The sequence below is a fragment of the Melanerpes formicivorus genome, unplaced genomic scaffold (genome assembly GCF_026170545.1).
Source record: "Melanerpes formicivorus ecotype bairdi unplaced genomic scaffold, bMelFor1.0.p_v2 SCAF_3, whole genome shotgun sequence".
Taxonomy (NCBI): domain Eukaryota; kingdom Metazoa; phylum Chordata; class Aves; order Piciformes; family Picidae; genus Melanerpes; species Melanerpes formicivorus.
Window position 1 is genome coordinate 17,304,769 of NW_027142355.1, and position 24,240 is coordinate 17,329,008.

General features: G+C 43.9%; 1 protein-coding gene across 3 annotated transcripts in view; it reads right to left on the bottom strand.

Moving 5' to 3' along the window:
* The window catches only part of PCLO (piccolo presynaptic cytomatrix protein), a 353,643-nt gene that overhangs the window by 321,138 nt on the left and 8,265 nt on the right, over window positions 1-24,240 (bottom strand). For all 3 annotated transcript variants that reach the window (XM_068167826.1, XM_068167817.1, XM_068167810.1), the window contains exon 3: window positions 3,937-5,331. In XM_068167826.1, the coding sequence (XP_068023927.1) occupies window positions 3,937-5,331 (1,395 nt within the window). The remainder of the gene's footprint in view (window positions 1-3,936; window positions 5,332-24,240) is intronic.

Below are 24,240 nucleotides of genomic sequence, written 5' to 3' on the forward strand. Positions count from 1 at the left end.
AGGAATCCTGAGCAAGCCTGAGATAAGTCTTTTCTACCCTTCTCCAGTCCTCCCTCTCTTTCTCCTTAATTCAAACAAATTTTCTCCTTTCTGTAGTCCCAAAAATTTCTTTCACACATGAAACAGTCTTTACTTCCAAGTAGCATTTCAGATAATTTTATAGCTATCAGTAGACTAAAAAGTGTTTCTGTAGTTCCCTTGCCTGTTCTATTAGATTAAATCCATTAGCACACTCACACATGCACACACATTACATTCTGAGCTCTTTTTATTCATAACACGATTCCATTAAGATGTTATTCTTTCTTGTTGCCCATACTACTTCTACAAATTTGGATGTCTTAGGTTTCCTTAGCTTAGTTTTAAAATCTTCTTTTTCATTTTACTACTACATTAATTCATTACAGGTTATATATTCCTGGTCCTGCTGCTTCAACATACTTAATTACATTATACACAACCATGTCTGCTCATGTTCAATATTCATAGAATCAATTGGAAAAGACTTCAAAGATCATCAAGTCCAACCTGTCACCCAAGACCTCAAGACTACTAAACCATGGCTCTTGAACAGCTTCACTGAGTTGCCACACACTTCATTTCTGGCTTCTGCAGTTGCAATCCTGTGCTTTGTTACTAAAAATAGAGCTACCTGAGCTGGAAAGATAATTACAGAGCTGGTAAACAGTGCTCCTCCCCATTGAGCAAATGGCAGAATAAGGAGGCTGCTAATGCACTAGGGTGCATGTGGTTCTGTGAGTCTATGAAATCTATCAAGTGTCATTTCTTTAAGCATTTGTGGCTGTTTCCTTCATGGATAAATTACTATTTAAGTAAATAACTGTTTGACTGTTGGATCAACAAATCAGAGGTGGGGGGAAAGAACAATCAGCCTATTTTAGGAAAAAGAATTGCAGCCTAATTCTCAGCATGCACAAATCAGAATAATTTCACTGAAGTAAATAGTACACTGCTGACAGACTAGGTAAAAGTCTAGTTCTTTTATTTCCTGCAGAAGAGAGATTATTGGAGGATTCACTGCAGCAGTTCAAAGACTTTTTTGAAAGTTATTTCTGTCACAAACAAGTAAGAAAAAACAAACTCCACCATAAGAAAGCACCTTTTTCCCTCTCAACCAGGTCTGCAGTACAGCAGCATGCCACCTGAAAGCACTCCCCAAAGGTAGAAGTCCCCACAAGAGTTTCATGCTCCTCTGTTTTTGTCAATGAAACATTGCTCTCTCTGCTTCTTTGGACTGATTCTTGCAATAGAGCCCAATATAAGCTTTGTTGGCAACAAGGCTTCAGGCAGTAATCGGCCAATAAAACTCAACCCATTTTCAGCCATTACTGAGGCAACAATGTATAGATAATCATAGCCTAAGTGATCATTAAAATCACTGTGATAGAAATGTAGCCCCAAAGTAAGACTGTAAAATACCAGTTATGTTTGTTCATATAAAACACTTTCTGGGCCCAAAAAGAAATGTAGCCTTCTGGAATTATTTTTTTGTTTGTATGTTTGAATGCAGAATTTAGGAATAAAAGAATTAGATAAAAAAACATTGAAAACACCTGTTTTAGAAAGCACTTCTATTTTTTCTTCCTGAGCTCCCCAAATAATGAGACAAGTAAATAAAGCCTGCAAGGCTGTACTCAACATGCTAGAAAAGTTTGGTGGAAGAAAAGAGCTTGCTAGTATGCATAAACTATTTGCTTATCATCATGTTTCTGTAATGAAGTAGATATATACTATACATGGTGTATAGAGGGACAACAGCTGAGGTTAAATCCAGTCTTTGACAGCTCATTCAGGAGAAGAAAGGATGAGCTCTCCCCTCTTCTGTCTCCCATCTTTATGAAAAGCCCATCAAACTACCTTCTGTTGACAAGAAAAAGCAGTCTGCCAATTTTCACCAAAAACTATTAAAAAAATAATATATGGGATGCAAAACTGTAGAAAGAGATGGAAACATATAGCATATGGAAAAAGACAATGGGGGAAAAAACAGAGATGAAGAAATTCATGAGGAAACTGGCATACAGAAAACCAGGTCATTCAAGCTCTGTATAGAACATATAGAATAAACCAGGTTGGAAGGGACCTTCAAGATCATCGCGTCCAACCTATCACCCAACACCACCTAATCAACTAACCCATGTAACCAAGCACCCTGTCAAGTCTCCTCCTGAACACCTCCAGTGACAGCGACTCCACCACCTCCCCGGGCAGCCCATTCCAATGGGCAATCACTCTCTCTGTGTAAAACTTCCTCCTGACCTCCAGCCTGAACTTCCCCTGGCGCAGCCTGAGACTGTGTCCTCTTGTTCTGGTGCTGGCTGCCTGGGAGAAGAGACCAACCTCTGCCTGTTTACAACCCCCCTTCAGGTAGTTGTAGAGAGTAATGAGGTCACCCCTGAGTCTCCTCCTCTCCAGACTAAGCAGCCCCAGCTCCCTCAGTCTCTCCTCATAGGGCTTGTGTTCCAAGCCCCTCACTAACTTCGTTGCCCTTCTCTGGAGTCGTTCCAGCAAGTCAACATCCTTCCTAAACTGAGGGGCCCAGAACTGGACACAGTACTCAAGGTGTGGCCTAACCAGTGCAGTGTACAGGGGCAGAATGACCTCCCTGCTCCTGCTGGCAACACTGTTCTTAATGCAGGCCGGGATGCCATTGGCCCTCCTGGCCGCCTGGGCACACTGCAGGCTCATGTTCATCCTACCATCAACCAGCACCCCCAGGTCCCTCTCTGCCTGGCTGTTCTCCAGCCACTCTGACCCCAGCCTGTAGCACTGCATGGGGTTGTTGTGGCCAATGTGCAGAACCTGGCACTTGGATGTGTTAAATCTCATGCCGTTGGACTCTGCCCATCTGTCCAGCCTGTTGAGGTCTCTCTGCAAAGCCTCTCTACCCTCTAGCAGATCAACTCCTGTCCCCAGCTTGGTGTCGTCAGCAAATTTACTGATGATAGACTCAATGCCCTCATCCAGATCATCAATAAAGATGTTAAAGAGCACAGGGCCCAGCACTGATCCCTGGGGGACTCCACTAGTGACTGGCTGCCAGCTGGATGTGACACCATTCACCACCACTCTCTGGGTTCGGCCATCCAGCCAGTTCCTAACCCAGCTCAGAGTGCTGCTGTCCAAGCCAGGGGCTGACAGCTTGGCCAGGAGTTTGCTATGGGGGACGGTGTCAAAGGCCTTGCTGAAGTCCAGGTAAACTACATCCACAGGCCTCCCCACATCCACCAGGCGGGTCACCTGCTCGTAGAAGGAGATCAGGTTGGTCAGGCAGGACCTGCCCTTCCTAAATCCATGTTGGCTGAGCCTGATCCCTTCCTGGCTACAGCCACCTTTCAGGTAGTTGTAGAGGGTAGTTGTAGAGTTGTAGAGAGTAGTGATGGTAAAAAAGAAACAGAATACCAGTCTTCTCATCTTAAACAGAAGAAATATAGGGAGTACAAATCTGCAAACCAGAAGGCAATCCCACACCACCATTCCTAAGTGGACTCTGAAGATGTCCAATTCTTGCTTATTTGTCATTTTATCATTGTGTTTCACCAGAACTGACACATCTTGTTTCTGTGCAGGCATAATGGAGTGCCCCTGGAGAAAGTTGTATGTATTTTCACATTTAAAACCTAAATAAGTATCGGGGGGGGGGGGGGGGGGGGGGGAGATGAAGGACGGCTGTGGGTCAAACCGCAATGAAGACATTTCTGTGAATGATGGAATTCACTGCACAAGCAAAATTATATCCTAGATTTCAATCACTGCTTTGACTGCTGACCAAGTTCCATACAACACAGACATCTAATTTTAAAAGCTCTCATGATGAAACATTCAATTTTTTCTCAAACAGGTACAGAATGGTCTCCCCAGCACAGGAAGTCTGCAAGTGAAAACACAGGGTAAGCCCAGATTCCATCAACTTACCTCAGCTATGTGTGGCATGGGGTTAAATCCACAGAGATTGCACACGACTTTCTTGCACTCTGTACACATATTAAAGTTGGGGGGATCAGTAGAACCAATATTGAGTCCAGTTTTACAAAGGGGACAGGACACTTCTGGCTGGCTGGCTTTCTCCAGTTCCAATGCCCCAGCAGGTTTCTTAGCTTCAGCAGCCTGAGGCTTGCTATCTTTAGCCAAAGCAGGTTTCTTCTCTAAATCAGCTCCTTTAGTTTTTAAACCACTATCTGCTTTTGATGGCTCTGATTTTTCAGTGGTAACAGGCTTGGCTTCTTTCTTTACAGGGGCAGCTTTTGAAAGAGGCTGGGACAGACCAGCCTCTTTGGTGGCTGCCTGAGAGGCTGGAGGCTGGGGCTGCTTTGCTGCAGGACCAGGTGTAGCAGGGGCTGGTATCTGAGACCCTGGCTGACCTGCTGTGGAAATTAAATTTGAGGCCTGGCTGAATATTGAAGCTCCAAATCCAAAGAGTTTCCCAGTGACTGTTTCTTGTGGTGTTGTAGGCTGAGGCTTAGGGGCATCGGTGATGCCTCCCAGATTAAGGCTGAAACGCCTTGATTGCTCGGGAGCCTTCTGAGGAGGCTGAGGTTGAGGCACCGGCTGTGCTGGTGCTGGCTTGGGACCTGTCCCTGCTTGTGGGCCCTTGGGAGCTGGTTTGCTATCAGGCTTTGGGGCTGGTTTTGCTTGTAACTTCTTCAAATCATCATTTGTTTGCGTTGGCTCGACAGGCTTTTGAGTTTTAGCATCTGGTCTAGCCCTGGGCTGAGATGCAAGCTTGGGATCTGACTTCTGTTGAGACACTTGGGGAAGGGCTTTGGAATCTGGTTTATCCTCAGCTGGATGTGTGTCCTGTGATGGCTTGGCTAAATCTGGCTTTGGGGAATCTTCCACTTTCTGTTGAGTTGGTGGAGGTCTAGGACCAGCTGAATCCTGTTTTGGCCCTGGTGCTGCAGAGGCAGGCCCAGTGTCCACTGCAGGCTTCTGTGTACTGGGTTGTTTTTGCTTATCTTCAGCCTGTGCTGTCTTGGCCTGTTCAGGCTTTGGAGCAGGATCTGTTTGCTGGGAGATCTCAGTAGGCTCACCACGAGGTTGCTTTGATTTTACAGGGGTAGACCCAGGCAAGGATGGCTGCTTTTTCTGTGGCTGGGTTTTTTTCAATTCTGCTGGCTGTGAAGGATCAGGCTTTGGAGAAGCATCTTTCTTTTGAACTGGCTGTGGCTGGGGAGGTGGTTTAGCCGCTGAAGCTGGAACAGGTGTCTTCTGTTTGGGTAGAGGTGACTGTGGTCCAGGACCATGACTAGGTGCTAAGTCACCACCTAATGCTCTTTGCATCTGGCAGTTTAAACAGAGCCATTCCTTAATCTGCAGGAAAAGAAGAAAGGGGAAAAAAAGTAATTTAAAATATATTATAATTAAGACAAAGTAATAAAGTCAACATCATAATAATAGATTATTTTAACATATGGCTTGTTGCAACATCCACCTCAGCTGTCACAGCTATCTGGCTTTGGCAAAGTGGCAGACATTTCTTATTGTGACCGTTTGAGGAGGAGGGAGGAGGGCTCACCTCTACAGTAGAGAAAGACATGAGCCTTTAAGGGGCTTTTTAATGGACCTAAGTGAAGAATGTATTTTTCTTCTAACCACAGGACTTTAGCAGCGATCTGGACAATTCACTTTTCATAGTAATTTACTGCTCCTGCCTCTTTCCTTTTTTTTAATTTTAATGGTACTCTACAGTAAGATGACCAGACAAAACACTGCCAAGTGGTGCTGGTGCCTATCTGCTTTCATTCACCTTCCAGGAAATCTAATTTCAAGTCACTATGATCCCTTTAAGGCCCCAAACAAAGTAGGTGTAGGGTTTGGTAGGGCCACAGAGTCACTGCTCTAAATAATTCTTGTGTTTAGGGATTCCTGATTCCAACATCATTTATAAATATTTAGGCTTGCTTTCAACATGCAGCTGGTCCAGTGTGGCTATCTAATTGAAGTCCAAACAAAAAATAATTCTGTGCTACAGTTTTCAACACAAAGTTGTGTGGAAGAGAAATTTTAACTCTTAAATGTTATTTTTTTTCCTTATCTTAAATATAAAATACATAAATACACACACTCACGGGCACTCTCGATATTAAACAGAAACCTTTAAATCTACCAATGACTTTGCTATTGCTACAACTGAACTTCAAAATGGAAAATGTAGGAAGTTTTACGTCACTGTATTACTTTTTAAATCTTTCTGGTTTAGACATAAAATTCCTCACGTGCCTATTAGTAGAACGAATTAAGTGCCACACCCCTCAAGTCATTATAGCTTACACACATCATCCTCAAACAAATATAAAGCTGCACAAGCTGTAGCTCTGTGATTGGAACTGCAGGAGTTCAAAATGAAGTGCACTACATGATGCAGTTTTACATCAAACACTGGCCTGTTCCTTCTACTGCAATTACAGAGACTTCCCATAAACTCTAACAAGAGCAGGCTTCTGTTAAATATAGATGCTCTTACGCATTATGACAAAGTAAAACTTATCGCTGTTGTAGATACCTAAAATACGAATGTTTGTCTAGCCTAAAATGTCTTCCTGAACCATAGTTTTGTGACTTTCTAGTTTCTTTCTCCACTTTCAGCTGCTACTCCAGCAGCATTTGACTCTTGTTGCTTGCTGGGTGAGAACAAGGCAAGTTGCCTACCTTCTCATCTGGTTTAAATACTGTCCCAAGACAATTAATGCCCTTTGGTAACATAGAAACCTGATAACTGAACCTATGGGATGGGGCATATCCAAATGTGGCCAGGGGCACACACAGTTCACAGCTGTGTCACAAAGCTAATTACACGTGCTACGTGTTTATCTGGACCCCAGGAAGTGTCCAGGTTAGCACATTCACAGGTGCTTAACCCATTGTCTGGGCTAGGGCATGTTTTGGGGTTCGACCCTTCAGAACACACTGGTAGATAGGGGCAGGGACTGGGTCTTATTTCTAGTAAAGATACACAAACTGTTTTCTTCATCCTGAGAACCATGTCATCAAGTGTCATGACTGGACTGTACATTTGACAGATTTCATGCAGCATTTTGTTCAGATTTCAACTACTGAACACAAAAAGTTCTACCTCACTTGAGAATTCACTGATGTAAAAATCTATATGCACTCAAAACAACAAAGTAATTAAAACTGCATGTAATCATCAGCGATAATATCTTTTTTTTTAAAGCTTCACAGAGACTCTACTAGCTGGGAGCATTAAAATCATTTATTCACAGTGTTTTAGTAACAAAATCCATTGAGAATTACATTGAAGAAAGTCACAGCACTATGTTCCACAGCTTGCTTTTCTTTATCTATTCACAACCTAATAGTTGGCTCCAGTACGAAACACAAACTATGAAACAGCTCTCCTTATCCCAAACAAAGCCAACACAACTGAAGGCAACTCAGAGCCTTATTCCTTTCTGTACAAGTGTTCAGATTTACTCTAACTACCCAAACCCATCAAAAGCAATAGGAAAACTGTCAGAGAGTGAGTGCATTGATTGGAGAGATGTTTCTGTTCCTGAAGATGATGTAGGGGAGGAAGAGAATTCAGCTTGATTCTAAAATTCCAGATCTATGTGAGTACTGTGTACACCTCGAGTACTGTGTCCAGTTCTGGGCCCCTCAGTTTAGGAAGGAGGTTGACTTGCTGGAACGAGTCCAGAGAAGAGCAACAAAGTTGGTGAGGGGTTTGGAACACAAGCCCTATGAGGAGAGGCTGAGGGAGCTGGGGTTGCTTAGCCTGGAGAAGAGGAGACTCAGGGGTGACCTTATCACTCTCTACAACTACCTGAAGGGAGGTTGTAGACAGGCTGATGATGGTCTCTTCTCCCAGGCACCCAGTACCAGAACAAGAGGACACAGTCTCAGGCTGCGTCAGGGGAGGTTCAGGTTGGATGTTAGGAAGAAGTTCTATACAGAAAGAGTAATTGCGCTATGGAATGGGTTGCCTGGGGAGGTGGTGGAGTCGCCGTCATTGAAGGTGTTCAGAAGGAGACTTGATGGGATGCTTGGTGCCATGGGTTAGCTGTTTGGGTGGGTTGGATTGGTTGATGGGTTGGACACGATGATCTTGAAGGTCTCTTCCAACCTGGTTTGGTTTATTCTAATAAAGGTTTATTTTTTATTCTAAAGGAATTCCAGCTTGCACATGGAACACATTTCACCTAAAAATAGGAATATAGCTCTCAGAAGCCATTTTCTCAGTCCTTTTGCATAACAGGGCCACATTCTATGGGTCTCACTCTCATTTGACCAGTAATTTTGTGCTATAAAAAGGACCATTAAGACATAAATAAAATAGTAACACTTTACAACACCACAGAAATATAAAGATTTATAGAGCCTTTACATTGCCACAGATATGCAGATTGTTAACATTTCTCAGTGCTATCCCAAAGCAGTTTATTTGGTTTCTGACAATTTCAGAGAGGACTGAAGAATCCAGATTTGGCTCATACAAGACATTTCTGCCAAGATGATGAGAGGAACACAAAACATAAAGCACGTAAGCCCATGACTTTATGCAGCTTCATGTAGGGTGGTAGAATAGGTGGACTGAAAACTGGCTGAATGATAAAGATCAGAGGGTTATGATCAGCAGTGCAGAGCCTAGTTGGAGGCCTGTAGCTAGCAGCAGTGGCTCCCCATGCATCAGTACTGGATCCAGTCTTGTCTAACATATTCATCAGTGACCTCAATGAAGAGTATATTCTCAGCAAGTTTGCTGATAATACAAAACTGGGAGGAGTGGCTGACACACCATCAGACGGCACTGCCATTCAGCAAGACCTAGACAGGCTAGAGAGACAGGTAGAAGGGAACCTAATGAAGTTCAACAAGGGCAAGCATCTGGGGAGGAACGACCACATGCATCAGTACAGATTAGGGGCTGACCAGGCTGGAAAGCAGCTCCATGGAGAGGGACTTGGAGTGCTGGTATAAAAGTTAACCATGAGCCAGTAATGTGGTCTTGTGACTAAGAAGGTTAATGCATTAAGAAGACTGTGATCAGCAGGTTGAGGTAGGCTCTCCCCCACACTCTACTCTGCCCTGCTGAGGTCACATCTGGAGTACTGCAACCAATTTTTGAGTCTCCAGTTCAAGAAACAGGGAGCTACTACAGAGAGTTAAATACAGGGCTACAAAGATGATGAGGGGACTGAAGCATCTCTCTTACAAGGAGAGGCTGAGAGATTGGAGTTGTTTAGCCTGGAGAAGATCAAGAGGGTATCTTATCAATGCTTATAAATATCTAAAAGGTAGATTTCAACAGGATGGTGCCAGACTCTTCAGTGGTGCCCAGCGATAGGACAAGGGGCAATGAGGACAAAATAGAACACAGGTTCCTAAACATAAGGAAAAAGTTCTTTACTTTGAGGATGATGGAACTCTGGAAGAGGCTGCCCAGAGAAGTTTTGATCTCCTTCACCAGAGATATTAAAATTCTGCCTGGACAAGTTCCTGTGCAACCTGATCTAGGTGAACCTGCTTTAGCAGTGAGATTGGACTATCCTGAGGTACCCTCCAACCTCTACTGTTCCATGACTCTGTGATTCTTTAATACTGTAAAAGACAAGGAACTAGATGAAAAAAACCTGTTATGAACAAAAGAGAGCAGCTATAACTGAACAAACAAAATCAGTATGTCAACATACAACTGAAAAGGTTGTCTAAACAAGTCTGAGCCATACTAGCATCTACATTTTCCTTTTGCATCATCTTTCTATGAATAAGATTTCATCTGTTTGAAATAATTACAGTGATACAAACCTTTAATTCTTGTACACAGTATGTAACTGATCCTCATCTGAAGCAAACAGATCATTACTACAAAATAAATATTTACCTTCTTTTCAGATATCAGAAGTAGAAGACAACTGGGGAGTTTAACAGGGAATACTGATTCAAGATGCTCACAAAAATGATGCTAGGTTCTAGTCAGCAGCATGGTCCCTAGGTATCCATTCCACAAATCACAACAATGGATACAAGCACTGTATCTTGGTGCTAAATAACCATTTGAGCAAACTTTTTAAATAGACATTTTAAAATGCTATTTTTACATGTAATTTACCTGATTTAAAACTACTAAAAACATGACTGGATGAATTGTGGCATACAGTTATCACAAGCTTAAAACACACTCTACTACTCTGCCTAAATTACTGCTACATAAAGCTATAGTTTGCACATGAACTACGACTGTTTGGGGAATTATTTTACAGCTTATATAATTAGAGTGATAAGGCAAAACAGAGAAGATAATATTTCTACTTTTTATCTTTTGAATGCCAGTATGTCAGAATATCTAAACATCAGTTTTTACAGACAACAAAGTATTGAAGCTGCCTCACATAAGGAAAAACACTTGCACAAGACAAGGAAAAAGACCACGGTGGAGCTCCACCTGGGCAAGGATGATGAGCTGGTTGAAGATGAAAGGGAAGACAGGGGAAGGTCATGTTACTGTAGGGGGTCTGCTACAGGCCACCTGACCAGCAGAACCAAGCAGATGAGGCACTCACAGGCAAATAGAAGTGGCTTCATGTTCGCAGGCTCTGGTCCTTGTAGGGGATTTCAACCATGCTGACATCTGCTGGAGGGACAACACAGCTAGGTATCAGCATTCCAGGATATTTCTGGAAGGCATAGAAGATGACAACTTCCTCCAAATAGTAGAGGAACCAACAAGAAATGGTGCTATGCTGGACCTTGTTCTCACCAATAGGGAAGGGCTGGTCACCAATGTGAGACTCAGGGATAACCTTGGCTGCAGTGACCATGAAGCAATAGAATTTAAGATCCTCAGGACAACTATGAGGACATAACCCAAGCTTGCAACCTGGGATTTTAGGCATACAGACTTTGATCACTTCAGGGATCTACTGGCCAAAGTACCATGGGACAAAGCCCAAGAGGGAAGAGGGGCCCAGGACAGCTGGTCAGTATTCAAGAATCACCTTCTCCATGCCCAGGAGCAAAGTATACCCACAAAGAGGAAAGCAGGAAAGAATGCTAGGAGATCTGCCTGGATAAGCAAGGAGCTCCTAGACACGTTGGCACACAAGGAGTGGAAGAGAGGACAGGAGAGAAGAGAGATGGACATAAACTAGAGTTAGTTGAGAAATCATCAGCCCAGATGAAGTGCATGTATGTGGGAAGCATGCAGTATGGGTAATAAACAAGAGGAGCTGGAAGGCATGGGTCACCAGGAAAACTAAGATGCAGTTGCCTTTACAGAAACATAGTGGGATGATTCACACAATTGGAGTACCGCACTGGATGGTTAGGTGAGACAAGCAAGGAAGAAGAGGAGGAGGGGTGGCTCTGTATATTAGGGGATCTCTAGATGTCAAAGAACTTGAGGTTGAGGATGAAAGGATTGAGTGCCTGTTGGTTAAAATCAGAGGGAGGGCTAACAAAACTGACATCCTGATTGGAGTCTGTTATAGACCACCCAACCAGGATGAAGAGGTTGACGAATTAGTCTATAAGCAACTGGAGGCTGCCTCGAGATCATCAGACCTTGACCTTGTGGGTGACTTCAACCTGCCACACATCTGCTGGGAACTTAACTCAGAAGAGAGAAGGCAGTCCAGAAGGTTCATAGAGTGTATGGAGGACAGCTTCTTGATGCAGCTGTTAAGTGAGCCTACCAGGGGTCACGCCCTGCTTGACCTGCTGTTCTCAAATAGAGAAGGGCTGGTGGGAGCTGTGATGGTGGGAGGCTGTCTAGGGTGCAGCAACCATGAGATAGTGGAGTTTTCAATATGCAGGGAAATAAGAAAGAGCAGTAACAGAACCCTTACTTTGGACTTCTGGAGGACAGACTTCAGGTTGTTTAAGCAACTAACTCAGCTTAGGAAAGATGTTGAGTTGCTGGAACATGTCCAGAGAAGGGCAACAAAGTTGGGGAGAGGTCTGGAGCACAAGCCCTATGAGGAGAGGCTGAGGGAGCTGGGGTTGCTTAGCCTGGAGAAGAGGAGGCTCAGGGGCGACCTTATTGCTGTCTACAACTACCTGAAGGGAGGTTGTAGCCAGGTGGGGGTTGGTCTCTCCTCCCAGTCACCGAGCAAGAGGACACAGACTCAAGCTGCAACAGGAGAAGTTTAGGCTCGAGGTGAGGAGAAAGTTCTTCACAGAGAGAGTGATTGGCCATTGGAATGTGCTGCCCAGGGAGGTGGTGGAGTCACTGCCCCTGAAGGTGTTCAGAAGAGGATCAGAAGTGGCACTTGAAGCCATGGTTTAGTTAGTCATGAATTGTTGGGTGATAGGTTGGACTGGACAATCTCTATGGTCTTTTCTAACCTTATTGATTCTTTGATTCTGTGACACAGCTGGAATCAGGGACATATAAGGAAGCTTCCTGAGCAGCAAGAAACCTGATTAGGAAAGCTAAAGCTCTGTTAGAATTAAATCTAGCCAAGGAAATCAAGGGGAAGAGTAAAAATTTCTATAGGTATATTAATGGTAAACAGAAGACTAGGGAAGGTGTGGCGCCCTCAGAAAGGAAACAGGTAAGCTGGTGATGAGTGACATGGAGCAGGCTGAGGTTCTTAATGACTTCTTTACCTCAGTCTTCATTTGCAAGGGCTCCAGCCACACTCCCAGAATACTGGAAGAAGGAACTGCCCATGGTGAGTGAAGATGAGGTTTGTGACCATCTGAAGAACCTGAAAGTGTTCAAGTCCATTGGACCCAATGGGATACACCCACAGGTGCTGAAGGATCTGTCAGATGAGGTTGCTAGGCCACTCTCCATCATATTCCAAAAGTCCTGGCAGTCCAGGGAGGTCCCCACTGACAGGAAAAGGGGAAACATAAACCCCATTTTCAAGAAGGGAAAGACGGACGACCCAGAGAACAACAGGCCAGTCAGGCTCACCTCTGTGCCTGGTAAGATCATGGAGCAGATCCTCCTGGAGGCACTGCTGAGGCAGAAGAATAACAAAGAAATGATGGGGTACAATCAGCACAGCTTCACCAAGGGCAAATCCTGCCTGACAAACATGGTGGCCTTCTCTGCCAAGGTCATAACATTAATAGATGAATGCCGAGGAACTGTTGTCATTTACTTGGACCTGAGCAAAGCCTTTGACACTGTCCCACACCACATCCTGGTCTCCAGGCTGGTGCAGTATGGGTTTGAAGGCCACACCCAAAGGGTGGCTGTCAAGGGGTCCATGTCCAAGTGGAGTCCCTCAGGGATTAGTACTGGGACCAGTCTTGTTTAACATTTTTATCAATGACACTGACAGTGACATTGAGTGCACCCTCAGCAAGTTTGCTGATGACACCAAGCTATGTGGTGCAGCAGACACACTGGAGGGAAGGGAGGCAATCCAGAGGGACCTCAACCAGCTGGAAAGGTGGGCCCATTACAACCTCATGAGGTTCAAGAAGACCAAGTGCAAGGTCCTGCAGCTGGGTTGGGGCACTCCCAAGCACCGATACAGGCTGGCCAGCGACTGGTTTGAGAGCAGCCCTGAAGAAAAAGACTTAGGGGTGCTGGTGGATGAGAAGCTCAACATGAGCCACCAGTGTGCACTTGCAGCCCAGAAAGCCATTCACATCCTGGGCTGCACCAGTAGAAGCACAGCCAGCAGGTCGAGAGAGGTGATTCAACTACCTGAAGGGTGGTTGTAGCCAGGAGGGGGTTGGTCTCTTCTCCCAGGCAAACAGCACCAGAACAAGAGGACACAGTCTCAAGCTGCACCAGGGGAAGTTTAGGCTCGAGGTGAGGAGAAAGTTCTTCACTGAGAGAGTCGTTAGCCATTGGAATGGGCTGCCCAGGGAGGTAGTAGAGTCACCATCCCTGGAGGTGTTCAAGAGGGGATTGGATGTGGCACTTGCCATGGTTTAGTCATGAGGTCTGTGGTGACAGGTTGGACTTGAGGATCTTTGAGGTCTCTTCCAACCTTGGTGATTCTGTGATTCTCCCCCTCTGCTGCACTCTGGTGAGACCCCACCTGGAGTACTGTGTCCAGTTCTAGAGCCCCTATTACAGGAAGGATCTGGAGGTGCTGGAACATGTTCAGAGAAGGACCACAAGGATGATTAGAGTGCTGGAGCACCTCTCTTATGAGGATAGACTGAGGGAGTTGGGGTTGTTCAGTCTGGAGAAGGTTCTGAGGAGACCTTATTGTGGCCTTCTAGTAACTTAAGGGGGCCTACAAGAAAGCTGGTGAGGGACTTTTTAGAGTGTCAGGTAGTGATAGGACTAACGGGAATGGAACAAAAGTAGAAATGGGTAGATCAAATTGGATGTCAGGAAGAAGTTCTTCACCATGAGGGTGGTGAGACACTGGAACAGCTTGCCCAGGGAGATGGTAGAAGCCCCATCCCTGGAGGTTTTTAAGGCCAGGCTGGATGTGGCTCTGGGCAACTTGATCTAGTGTGAGGAGTCCCTGCCCATGGCAGGGGGATTGGAACTAGATGATACTTGAGATCCCTTCCAACCCTAACAATTTTATGATTGTATGGCTTAAACATAGCTCAGTGGACTGCATCACACATGAGCGCAGCAAATGCTGATTGTTTCCATTAACTGCTTCAAGATTTAATGTACTAAAAATGTGAGTGATTAACAAAAGATTCAAGTGCAGATCAAGGGAGCAGCAAAGAAAAGGTTAACAAAGTTCAGCTGTGCTACACAGAGCGCATCCAAGTGAATATCACTGGGATTTGAAAACGGATTACACTGTCTGGTGGGAGCAGGGCTGAGCCATGCCTCCTGCCCAGTGATTACCCAGCAAACAGCATCTCTGCATCACATGGCCTAACATAGTAGTAAATTACAGTTGCTAGGCAACAGTAATACTGGCACAGATGGCTCACTGCAGTTGACATCTTTAGCTATGCAGATTAATTTATTATTTACTTGTGCTAAAAACTGGACAGGATAGTTTTCTGGGCTAATGAGAAAAGACTCCAGCATACTGTAGACTATTGCCAAATTAAAACATTGAGAAATTATTTTGCCATGCACAGGTGTCTGCTTCTTTCTAATTTCTACCTCTTTTGTAAAAAAAAAAAAAAAAAATATTAAAAAACCCTCTAAGCATCATTAGTATTAATACATCTAACCCTAAATTTAAGTACAAAATGTAGGCAGCCTTCCTCTGAGAGAAAAAATGTGTAGGAGTGTATTTAAGAATATTCCACAGAGAAAAACACTTTTCTATGCTACCATGACCCTTCTATTTGAGGATCTCACCATTTTCCCAAATGCATATCTAGCAGTTCAAGCTGGGGGCAGAACTAAAAGAACTATAACAACTTCATTTAATTGCAAAATTTGTGAATAATCTCCATTTCCATCTAATGTGTAGTGGTAGTAACACTGGAAAACTCTAAGTATTCTTTGGAACAAAATCAATATTTCACACAGAAATATTTTCAACTTTGATCCTTTTTAAAAGGCAGCTAAACAAGGCTGGTTTAACTCTGCTCTCTAATCAGTTTGAACCCAGACTAAGCTCCATCTTCTTTTGCAGAACACTTCTAGGTCTACTTCAGTAAAGACTCTATATCTACAATAAAACTTTGAGAAAGTGAAAGAAAACCAACCCAACATTTGTGTTCTGTTGGAGTTGAATCAGTTTATTTAAATTTACAACAGCTGAAGGTCAGAGTCAAGTCCTTAATTTCTTTCTACTTTGTTTTACATTGCTTAAATAAATCCACGTTGAAGTTTACATTGGGCATACAGTTTCAAATTTATGTTTCCTGGCATTAAAAAGCTCAAACTTTGTGACATGTCACTATCTACAGTAATGGCAGTTTTATTTCTGTTTATATGCCATTTCCAATACATATTGCATCCTGATTCTTACGAACTACTTGGGCACAGAAAGGTCTAGTCTGTAAACCACAAAGATTATTTTATTTCAATCAGTAGCTTCCTTTACTGCCCCAATCAACAAAGGATAATAATTTATATTCATTTTATTATAAATATAAGGAAAACTTATCTGGATTCACCAGAAGAATTATATAATCACAGAATCATAGAATGGCTTAGGTTGGAAGGGACCTTAGAGATCATCTACTCCAAGCTCCCAGCCATGGGCAGAGACACCTCTCAACTAGACTCAGCTGGCTCAAAGCCTCATCCAATCTGGCAGAGCACAACCCCAGGGATGAGGCATCCACAACCACCCTCAGCAACCTATTCCAGAGTCTCACCACCCTCATTCTGAAGGGCTTCTTCCCAAGATCCAGTCTAAATCTATTCTCCCTCAGCTTAAAACCATTCCCTCTCCTCCTGTTGCTAGAAACCTTTATGAACAGTTCCTCTCCAGCCATCCTGTAGGATCCCTTCAGGTATTGGAAGGCAGCTCTAAGGTCCCCTTGGAGTACCCTCTTTTCTAGGCTGCACAACCCCAGCTGCCTCATCCTATCCTCATAGCAGAGCTATTCAGCATTTAGATCATCCTTGTGGCTCTCCTCTGGACTCACTCCAACAGCTCTGTGTCCTTCTTTTGATGGGTACCCTAGAACTGGATGAAGTATTCAAGGTAGGGTCTCACAAGAGTAGAGTAAAGGGGCAGAATCACCTCTTTTGCCCTGATGGTCACACTACTCTTGATGCAGCCTTAGACACTATTTGCTTTCTGGGCTGCATGAGTGCACGATTGGCTCTTTCTGTTTGTTTTTTTTTTTTTTTTTTTTTTTAATTATCATATATTCCCCTCCATATATAAGTTAATAATAAAGATAATAAGAAAATCAATGCATTTCTGACTGCATAAATCCTCTTTTGTTACTGAAAATACTTTATGCCCAAGTATTTGTCTACTGCTTAGGATGCAGGAGACAAATAAATACTAATACCAAAATCATCATGAAGATTTTAAAGAAATTATGATGCTCTTAAATCACCAAATGATTGTACATTAAAATGGAATAAACCATTAGAATAAACCAAAACCAGGTTGGAAGAGACCTTCAAGATCATCGTGTCCAACCCATCAACCAATCCAACCCACCCAAACAGCTAACCCATGGCACCAAGCACCCCGTCAAGTCTCCTTCTGAACACCTTCAATGACGGCGACTCCACCACCTCCCCGGGCAACCCATTCCATAGCGCAATCACTCTTTCTGTATAGAACTTCTTCCTAACATCCAACCTGAACCTCCCCTGGCGCAGCCTGAGACTGTGTCCTCTTGTTCTGGTACTGGGTGCCTGGGAGAAGAGACCATCATCAGCCTGTCTACAACCTCCCTTCAGGTAGTTGTAGAGAGTGATAAGGTCACCCCTAAGTCTCCTCTTCTCCAGGCTAAGCAGCCCCAGCTCCCTCAGCCTCTCCTCATAGGGCTTGTGTTCCAAACCCCTCACCAACTTTGTTGCTCTTCTCTGGACTCGTTCCAGCAAGTCAACATCCTTCCTAAACTGAGGGGCCCAGAACTGGACACAGTACTCGAGGTGTGGCCTAACCAGTGCAGTGTACAGGGGCAGAATGACCTCCCTGCTCCTGCTGGCCACACTGTTCTTGATGCAGGCCAGGATGCCATTGGCCCTCTTGGCTGCCTGGGCACACTGCAGGCTCATGTTAAGCCTACCATCAACCAGCACCCCCAGATCCCTCTCTGCCTGGCTGCTCTCTAGCCACTCTGACCCCAGCCTGTAGCACTGCATGGGGTTGTTGTGGCCAATGTGCAGAACCCGGCATTTGGATGTGTTAAATCTCATGCCGTTGGATTCTGCCCATCTGTCCAGCCTGTCCAGGTCCCTCTGCAGAGCCTCTCTACCCGCCAGCAGATCAACTCTTGCCCCCAGCTTGGTGTCGTCAGCAAATTTACTGATGATGGACTCAATGCCCACATCCAGATCATCAATAAAGATGTTAAAGAGCAGAGGGCCCAGCACTGATCCTTGGGGCACACCACTAGTGACTGGTTGCCAGCTGGATGTGGCACCATTCACCACCACTCTCTGGGCTCGGCCCTCCAGCCAGTTCCTAACCCATCGCAGTGTGCTCCCGTCCAAGCCATGGGCTGACAGCTTGGCCAGCAGTTTGCTATGGGGGACGGTGTCAAAGGCCTTGCTGAGGTCCAGGTAGACTACATCAACAGGCCTCCCCACATCCACCAGGCGGGTCACCTGATCATAGAAGGAGATCAGGTTGGTCAGGCAGGACCTGCCCTTCCTAAATCCATGCTGGCTAGGCCTGATCCCTTGGCCATCCTGTAAGTGTTGTGTTATTGAACTCAGGATGACCTGTTCCATGATCTTGCCTGGCACTGAGGTCAGGCTGACAGGCCTGTAATTCCCTGGCTCATCCAACCGGCCCTTCTTATGGATGGGCACCACGTTGGCCAGCTTCCAGTCCTCTGGGACCTTGCCAGTGAGCCAGGACTGCTGGAAAATTATGGAGAGTGGCTTGGCCAGCTCATCTGCCAGCTCTCTCAGCACCCTAGGATGAATCCCATCTGGTCCCATGGACTTGTGGGGATCCAAGCTGCTAAGGAGAGTTCCAACTACCGCCTCATGGAACATAGGGAAACTGTGCAGCTCCCTGGCTCCTTCTGCTAGCTCTGCAGACCAGCTGTCAGGAAGACGTTCTGCCCTTCTAGTAAAAATTGAGGCAAAGAAGGTGTTAAGTATCTCTGCCTTTTCCTTATCCTTGGTTACAATGTTCCCCTCCGTATCCACCAAGGAGTGGAGGTTTTCCTTCCCCTTCCTCTTACTATTAATGTATTTATAGAAGGACTTTTTGTTGTCCTTCACAGTAGAGGCCAGTTTAAGCTCCAAGTGTGCTTTTGCCTCCCTAATTCTCTTCCTACAAGACCTAGCAACATCCTTAAACATTCTGTGGGTTGCCTCCCCTCGCTTCCAAAGGTGATACACCCTCTTTTTTTCCCTCAGTTCCATTAAAAGTTCATGAACCATCCAGGCTGGCCGTCTGCCCCGGCGGCTCATCTTCTGGCACATTGGCACAGCCTGTCCCTGAGCCTTCAACAATTCTTCATTGAAGTAGGTCCAGCTCTCCTGGACCCCTTTGTTTTTAAGGACTTTATCCCAAGGAACCCTCTGAATTAGTTCCTTGAGTAACCCAAAGTCTGCCCTCCGGAAGTCCAGAGTGGAGGTCTTCTTGCCGCCCCTCTTGGCTTGACCAAAAACCGAGAATTCAATTATCTCGTGGTCACTGGACCCCAAACACCCTCCAACCACCACATCACCCACCAGTCCTTCCCTGTTGGTGAAGAGGAGGTCAAGCATAGCCTTGCCCCTGGTAGGCTCTCGCAGCACCTGGGATAAGAAGCTGTCCTCCATGCATTCTAAAAACCTTCTAGACTGTCTCCTCTCTGCCGTGTTGAGTTCCCAGCAGATGTCAGGCAGGTTGAAGTCACCCACGAGAACAAGGTCCGGAGATCTTGAGACAGCCCTAAGCTGCCTATAGAATGCTTCGTCAACATCTTCCTCCTGGTTGGGTGGTCTATAACAGACTCCAACCAGGGTGTCTGCCCCGCTGGTCTTCCCTCTAATTCTTATCCACAAGCATTCAACCCGATCATCCCTAGCCTCCATCTCAATGGCATCTAGTGCCTTCCTGATGTAAAGGGCCACCCCTCCACCCCTTCTTCCTCGCCTGTCTCTCCTGAAGAGCTTGTAACCGTCAATTGCAGCGCTCCAGTCGTGTGAGTCGTCCCACCACGTCTCTGTGATGGCAACTATATCATAATTTTCCTGCTGCATCAAGGCTTCCAGCTCCTCCTGTTTGTTACCCATGCTTCGTGCATTAGTGTACATGCACTTCAGCTGGGCTGAAGCACAGGAAGCACAGGAAAAAAAGAGGGGGGAAAAATGTCAAAGCTATAGTATCTAGAGCAACTGATACAGAAAACTCCTCACTTTATCGAGAGAAAAAACAAACAATCCTCCCCCATAAAAATACAGCAACAAAACAACAACAAAAAAAAGAGTATTTTTAGATTTCTTGAATTTTTTTTTTCCTCTTGAACTGAAAAATGAAAATGTCAATCCAGTAAAACATTTTACTTGATCTGAAATCACACGCTTCTCTTTTTCATGCTTTTTTTTTCCATTAGGATTCTGTCAACTTTGCTACAATGTTGATTCAATACATTTATTTGATACAACAGATGTTGTTCCAAAACCAGTCAAAATCAGTACAATACTTTATAGAACTCACTCTGCCTGCATCCAAAAGAGCTTTGGCAAGTAAACAAATCCTACATTAATATACACTTCTTCACATTATCTGAATGCAATTTTCAGCAAGCATCTAAGTAAAACATTATACCTGGCTCCAAGACTAATTTTAAATTGTCTATCAAGAGCATACTGAAAGAGCAGATGAAAAATGGACCACAGAGATAAAATGTTTGAAGAATAAACTCCCCTAAAAACTGCCTAGAAGACAGGCATTCACATTCACACAGTCATCATGAGCAGGCTCATGCAGCAGAGCTCACATACACCTAATTTCCAATATTAATAGCTTTAACACTCCATTGATCATCAAATTTACTAATGTCCATCATAAAGGATATAATGATATTATTACATGCTTGATTCTTGCTCAGTCTGTGTTGTATGTATGTTCCAGTAACACAGAAGATGAAAATTCATTCCCGCTACCAGGCATATGCAGTGTTCATTTAGATTGAACAAGAGTAGTTTATGCTTTTTGCCTAGCTTTATCAAAAACTATATGTAAGTGTTTCACAAAATAATTTCTCAGATGTCTTTGCTCGTTTTCAGAAAGCCTACTTATATTCAAATATTCCAGAGGGCTGAATCTTTCATGAGGAAGTACAGGTTTCTATTGCTAATGGCTCGTGGAAGTGGTTTAGGCAAAATAACACTTTATTTCAATGAGAAAAATAAATCATCATGTTACAAAATACACACCTGCTACAAAGTTCTGCTGTATGTGAAAGGAAATCATCAAGCCTTTCTCTTACTTTATGCAACTGTTGCTAAGCAGTCGTGTGTCATGGTGATAAGCAGAGTGTGAACTCCTAGACAGATTAGAGAGACATATGTTACTGAACATGTTATGTACGGTGTGTTTTCTCTCTAGGCTGCTGCAAAAACCAAGACACCAACTTTCCTGTTTGCTCAAGGGGACTGCAGCATCAGATGGTTCAGAGAGAAAGTTCAAGGGTGTCACCTTGGTGCAATACAGGTATCACTTTCTGCTCTTAGTTCCACAGTTCTCCTTAGTGAGTTAAAACAGACTGTGGCAGTTGAGGCTGGGTGCATCCTGTTGCTGCCATGTAAGTTACACCTCCTGTGTCCTGAGCATCCAACTCAGTAGGTGGACACAGGAAACAGTGTATTTCTACCCATAAATCCTGTGCCCTATAAATTCATCTGCAAAGTCATTCTCTTTCTCTTTCTTCCCTCTCTGCTCACATTGGAGATGCTCCCTATCGGGTAACAGTGGGGGAGTATCTCAAGGCCTCTTAGGACTGTCTAAGCCTAATGCCAGGAGGAGAAGGTGGGGGGGGACGGCAGCCTGTGACTAGCCTAGCAGACTGGGAGGGGGGAGGGAGAGGAAAAGAGGCCTGGGGGTTTTGGGTACACCCTCAGGTGGGGAGAAGGGAAGTGCTGGGGGCCCTTTGGTTGTGCTGTAAGGGCTTGGTATGCTTTAGGATATCTTTGCCACTAGGCTTAGCAATTTCTGTAAAACACCAATTGCTTTTCCATTTAAACTTTCCATCACTTTCCAATCCATTTGTCCCTCTTGGGGCAACAGAGGATCTGTCCGGCCTCAAATGAAGACACAAAGTGAAACAGAGTGCATGGACTCCTGCATTTTAAATAGAGGGTTAGATTAAAAGAACTAATAACAACTTAAGAAATTACTATTTTTAAATAATGCTTTTAACAACTTATTCAATCTACTTCTTGAGACAGTTTTTAAAGTGTGCTATATTCTTTCCAGAATTAGTTAGAAATACAGAATAGACAAAGGCTGTGTTGTCATTCAGCAAGACCTGGACAGGCTGGAGAGTTGGGTGGGAAGAAATTGAAAGACATACAACAAGGGCAAGTGTAGAGTTTTGCCTCTGGGAAAAAACAATCCCATGGACCAGTGTATGCTCAGGACTGATCTGTTGGAAAACACCTCTGGAGAAAAGGACCAGAGAGTCATGGTGGACAACAGGATGAGCATAGCTAGCAAGGTGCCCTTGTGGCCATGAAGGCAAATGGCTCCCTGGCAAGTAGGTCCAGAAGGTTTCTCCTTCCCCTCTACTCTGCCCTGGTGAGGCCACATCTGGAATATTGCATCCATTTCTGAGCCCCTCAGTTCAAGAAGAACTTCAGGGAACTTCTTGAAAGAGTCCAGCACAGAGCCACAAAGATGATGGGGTAAAACATCTCCCTTATGAGGAAAGGCTGCAGGAGCTAGGTCTCTTTAGCTTGGAGAAGAAGAGGCTGAGGGGTGACCTCAGTAATATTTATAAAGATGTGAAGGGCAAGCATCAGGAGGACTGAGCCAGGCTCCTCTCAGTGATGTCCAATGATACAACAAGGGGCAATAGGTGCAAGCTGGAGCATAGGAGATTCTACATAAACAATAGAAGGAAAAACTTCCACTGTGAGGGCGACAGAGCCCTGGAACAGGCTGCCCAGAATGGTTGTGGAGTCTCCTTCTTTGGACACATTCCAAACCCACCTGGATGTGTTCCTGTGTTTACCTGCCCTAGGTGATGCTGCTCTAGCAGAAGGGTTGGACTTGATGATCTTTCAAGGTCCCTTCCAACCTCTAACATTCTGTGATTCTGCATGTAATTTAGGATGACCTATACTGGAAAAGAAATTCTCTTTGTTCATTATGAAGACTGAAGAAACTTGTAAGAAGAATATATGAAGAAGGTATTTCAAGCAGATCTACAAGTGAAAGTGTTAAAGACCAAAAGTAATATAAAGGCTTTTCTAAATAAATTTCTTCCACTATCTCACATCCAATTTGAAATTATTGCTTTCCAAACCATAATGTGTTTTGACATAAACAACAAAAACAGTGGTTATAAAGGGCACTGGAAAGGCACAACACAGAATTACAGAATCATAAAACTTGGCAAAAATTACAGCAGGAAATGTCAAAGTTTAATAATAAGAGGCAAAGATAGAGTCAATAAGTGCATGCGTAAAAGACTAAGATTTTTGGTCAGTAACACTTGAGAACTTGTAAGTAAAGCCGAAAGAAAAAACTTGCACCATACTCAAGAAAACTGACGGCTATGACAGAAACCGTTTTTTGTGCTAGACAAGAAGAAATAAGCAAACTATTGTAAATGAGGCATCAGAAACTTTCCTTAATAATCCAAATATTGAAAAAAAGAAAGGGAAACTAGAAGGAAAGTTTCAGAACAACTCAAGCAGGAACGTTCACCACTGAAATAAGTCAGTTTTTCGTATGTGCCAGAGCAGGTTCCATTACTCTGCTCCAACTGTTCAATAACAAAATCAGATGTGATTTTCATCATACTTCACTACAGATTGGAGCAGGACACCCACAATGAAGTTTCAGCAAGACAGCTGGTGGTGCAAAACTGAGCAAACGAAAAACATCTGAGTGGGAGTCAGGAGATTGGAACTAATAGCTGAATAAATTAGATGGCCAAGACCTCCATTTACTGAAACAATTTCATCATGAAATAAATGCATATCCTGTATTTATTTCAATGTGTAATATGAAATTCAAATGTGCTTTTACATATGTATGCAATCAGTTAGTCTTAAATGCAGCTGTACTTATTGTCTTAAAAGTCCTGTATTTCACACTTGCAGAGTACCCACTTCAAAAACTAGTAATTATTCACAGAATTTTCAAATGCATTAAGATCTTACATAAATTCTCTCAAAAATCATTTCATGTCAAAATATGAAAGCTGTTGACCAATTCCATGGGAAATATGAGAAGGACAAATTTGAAGGTCCAAGAGAGCAGCACAGAAACAAACAGGAAAAAAACAACTAAATGCAAGAAATCTTGGTCTAAAAACACAGTCAGAATTTCAAGGTAAAGCTCTCTTACAATTCTTCTTTGACTTTAGCATCACTGCATCACATTTTTGTCTGTTACACAAATATACATTCATTTATTTTTACCCAAAAAGTCCAAAATTACATACTTTATGATCTTTCCTCCTTGATAATATAAACTTGAAGCACCTGATTAGTTTCCAAAGTTCCAAAATTTCCGCACATGCTTGTTCCAGTCACTAGTTCTCCAATAC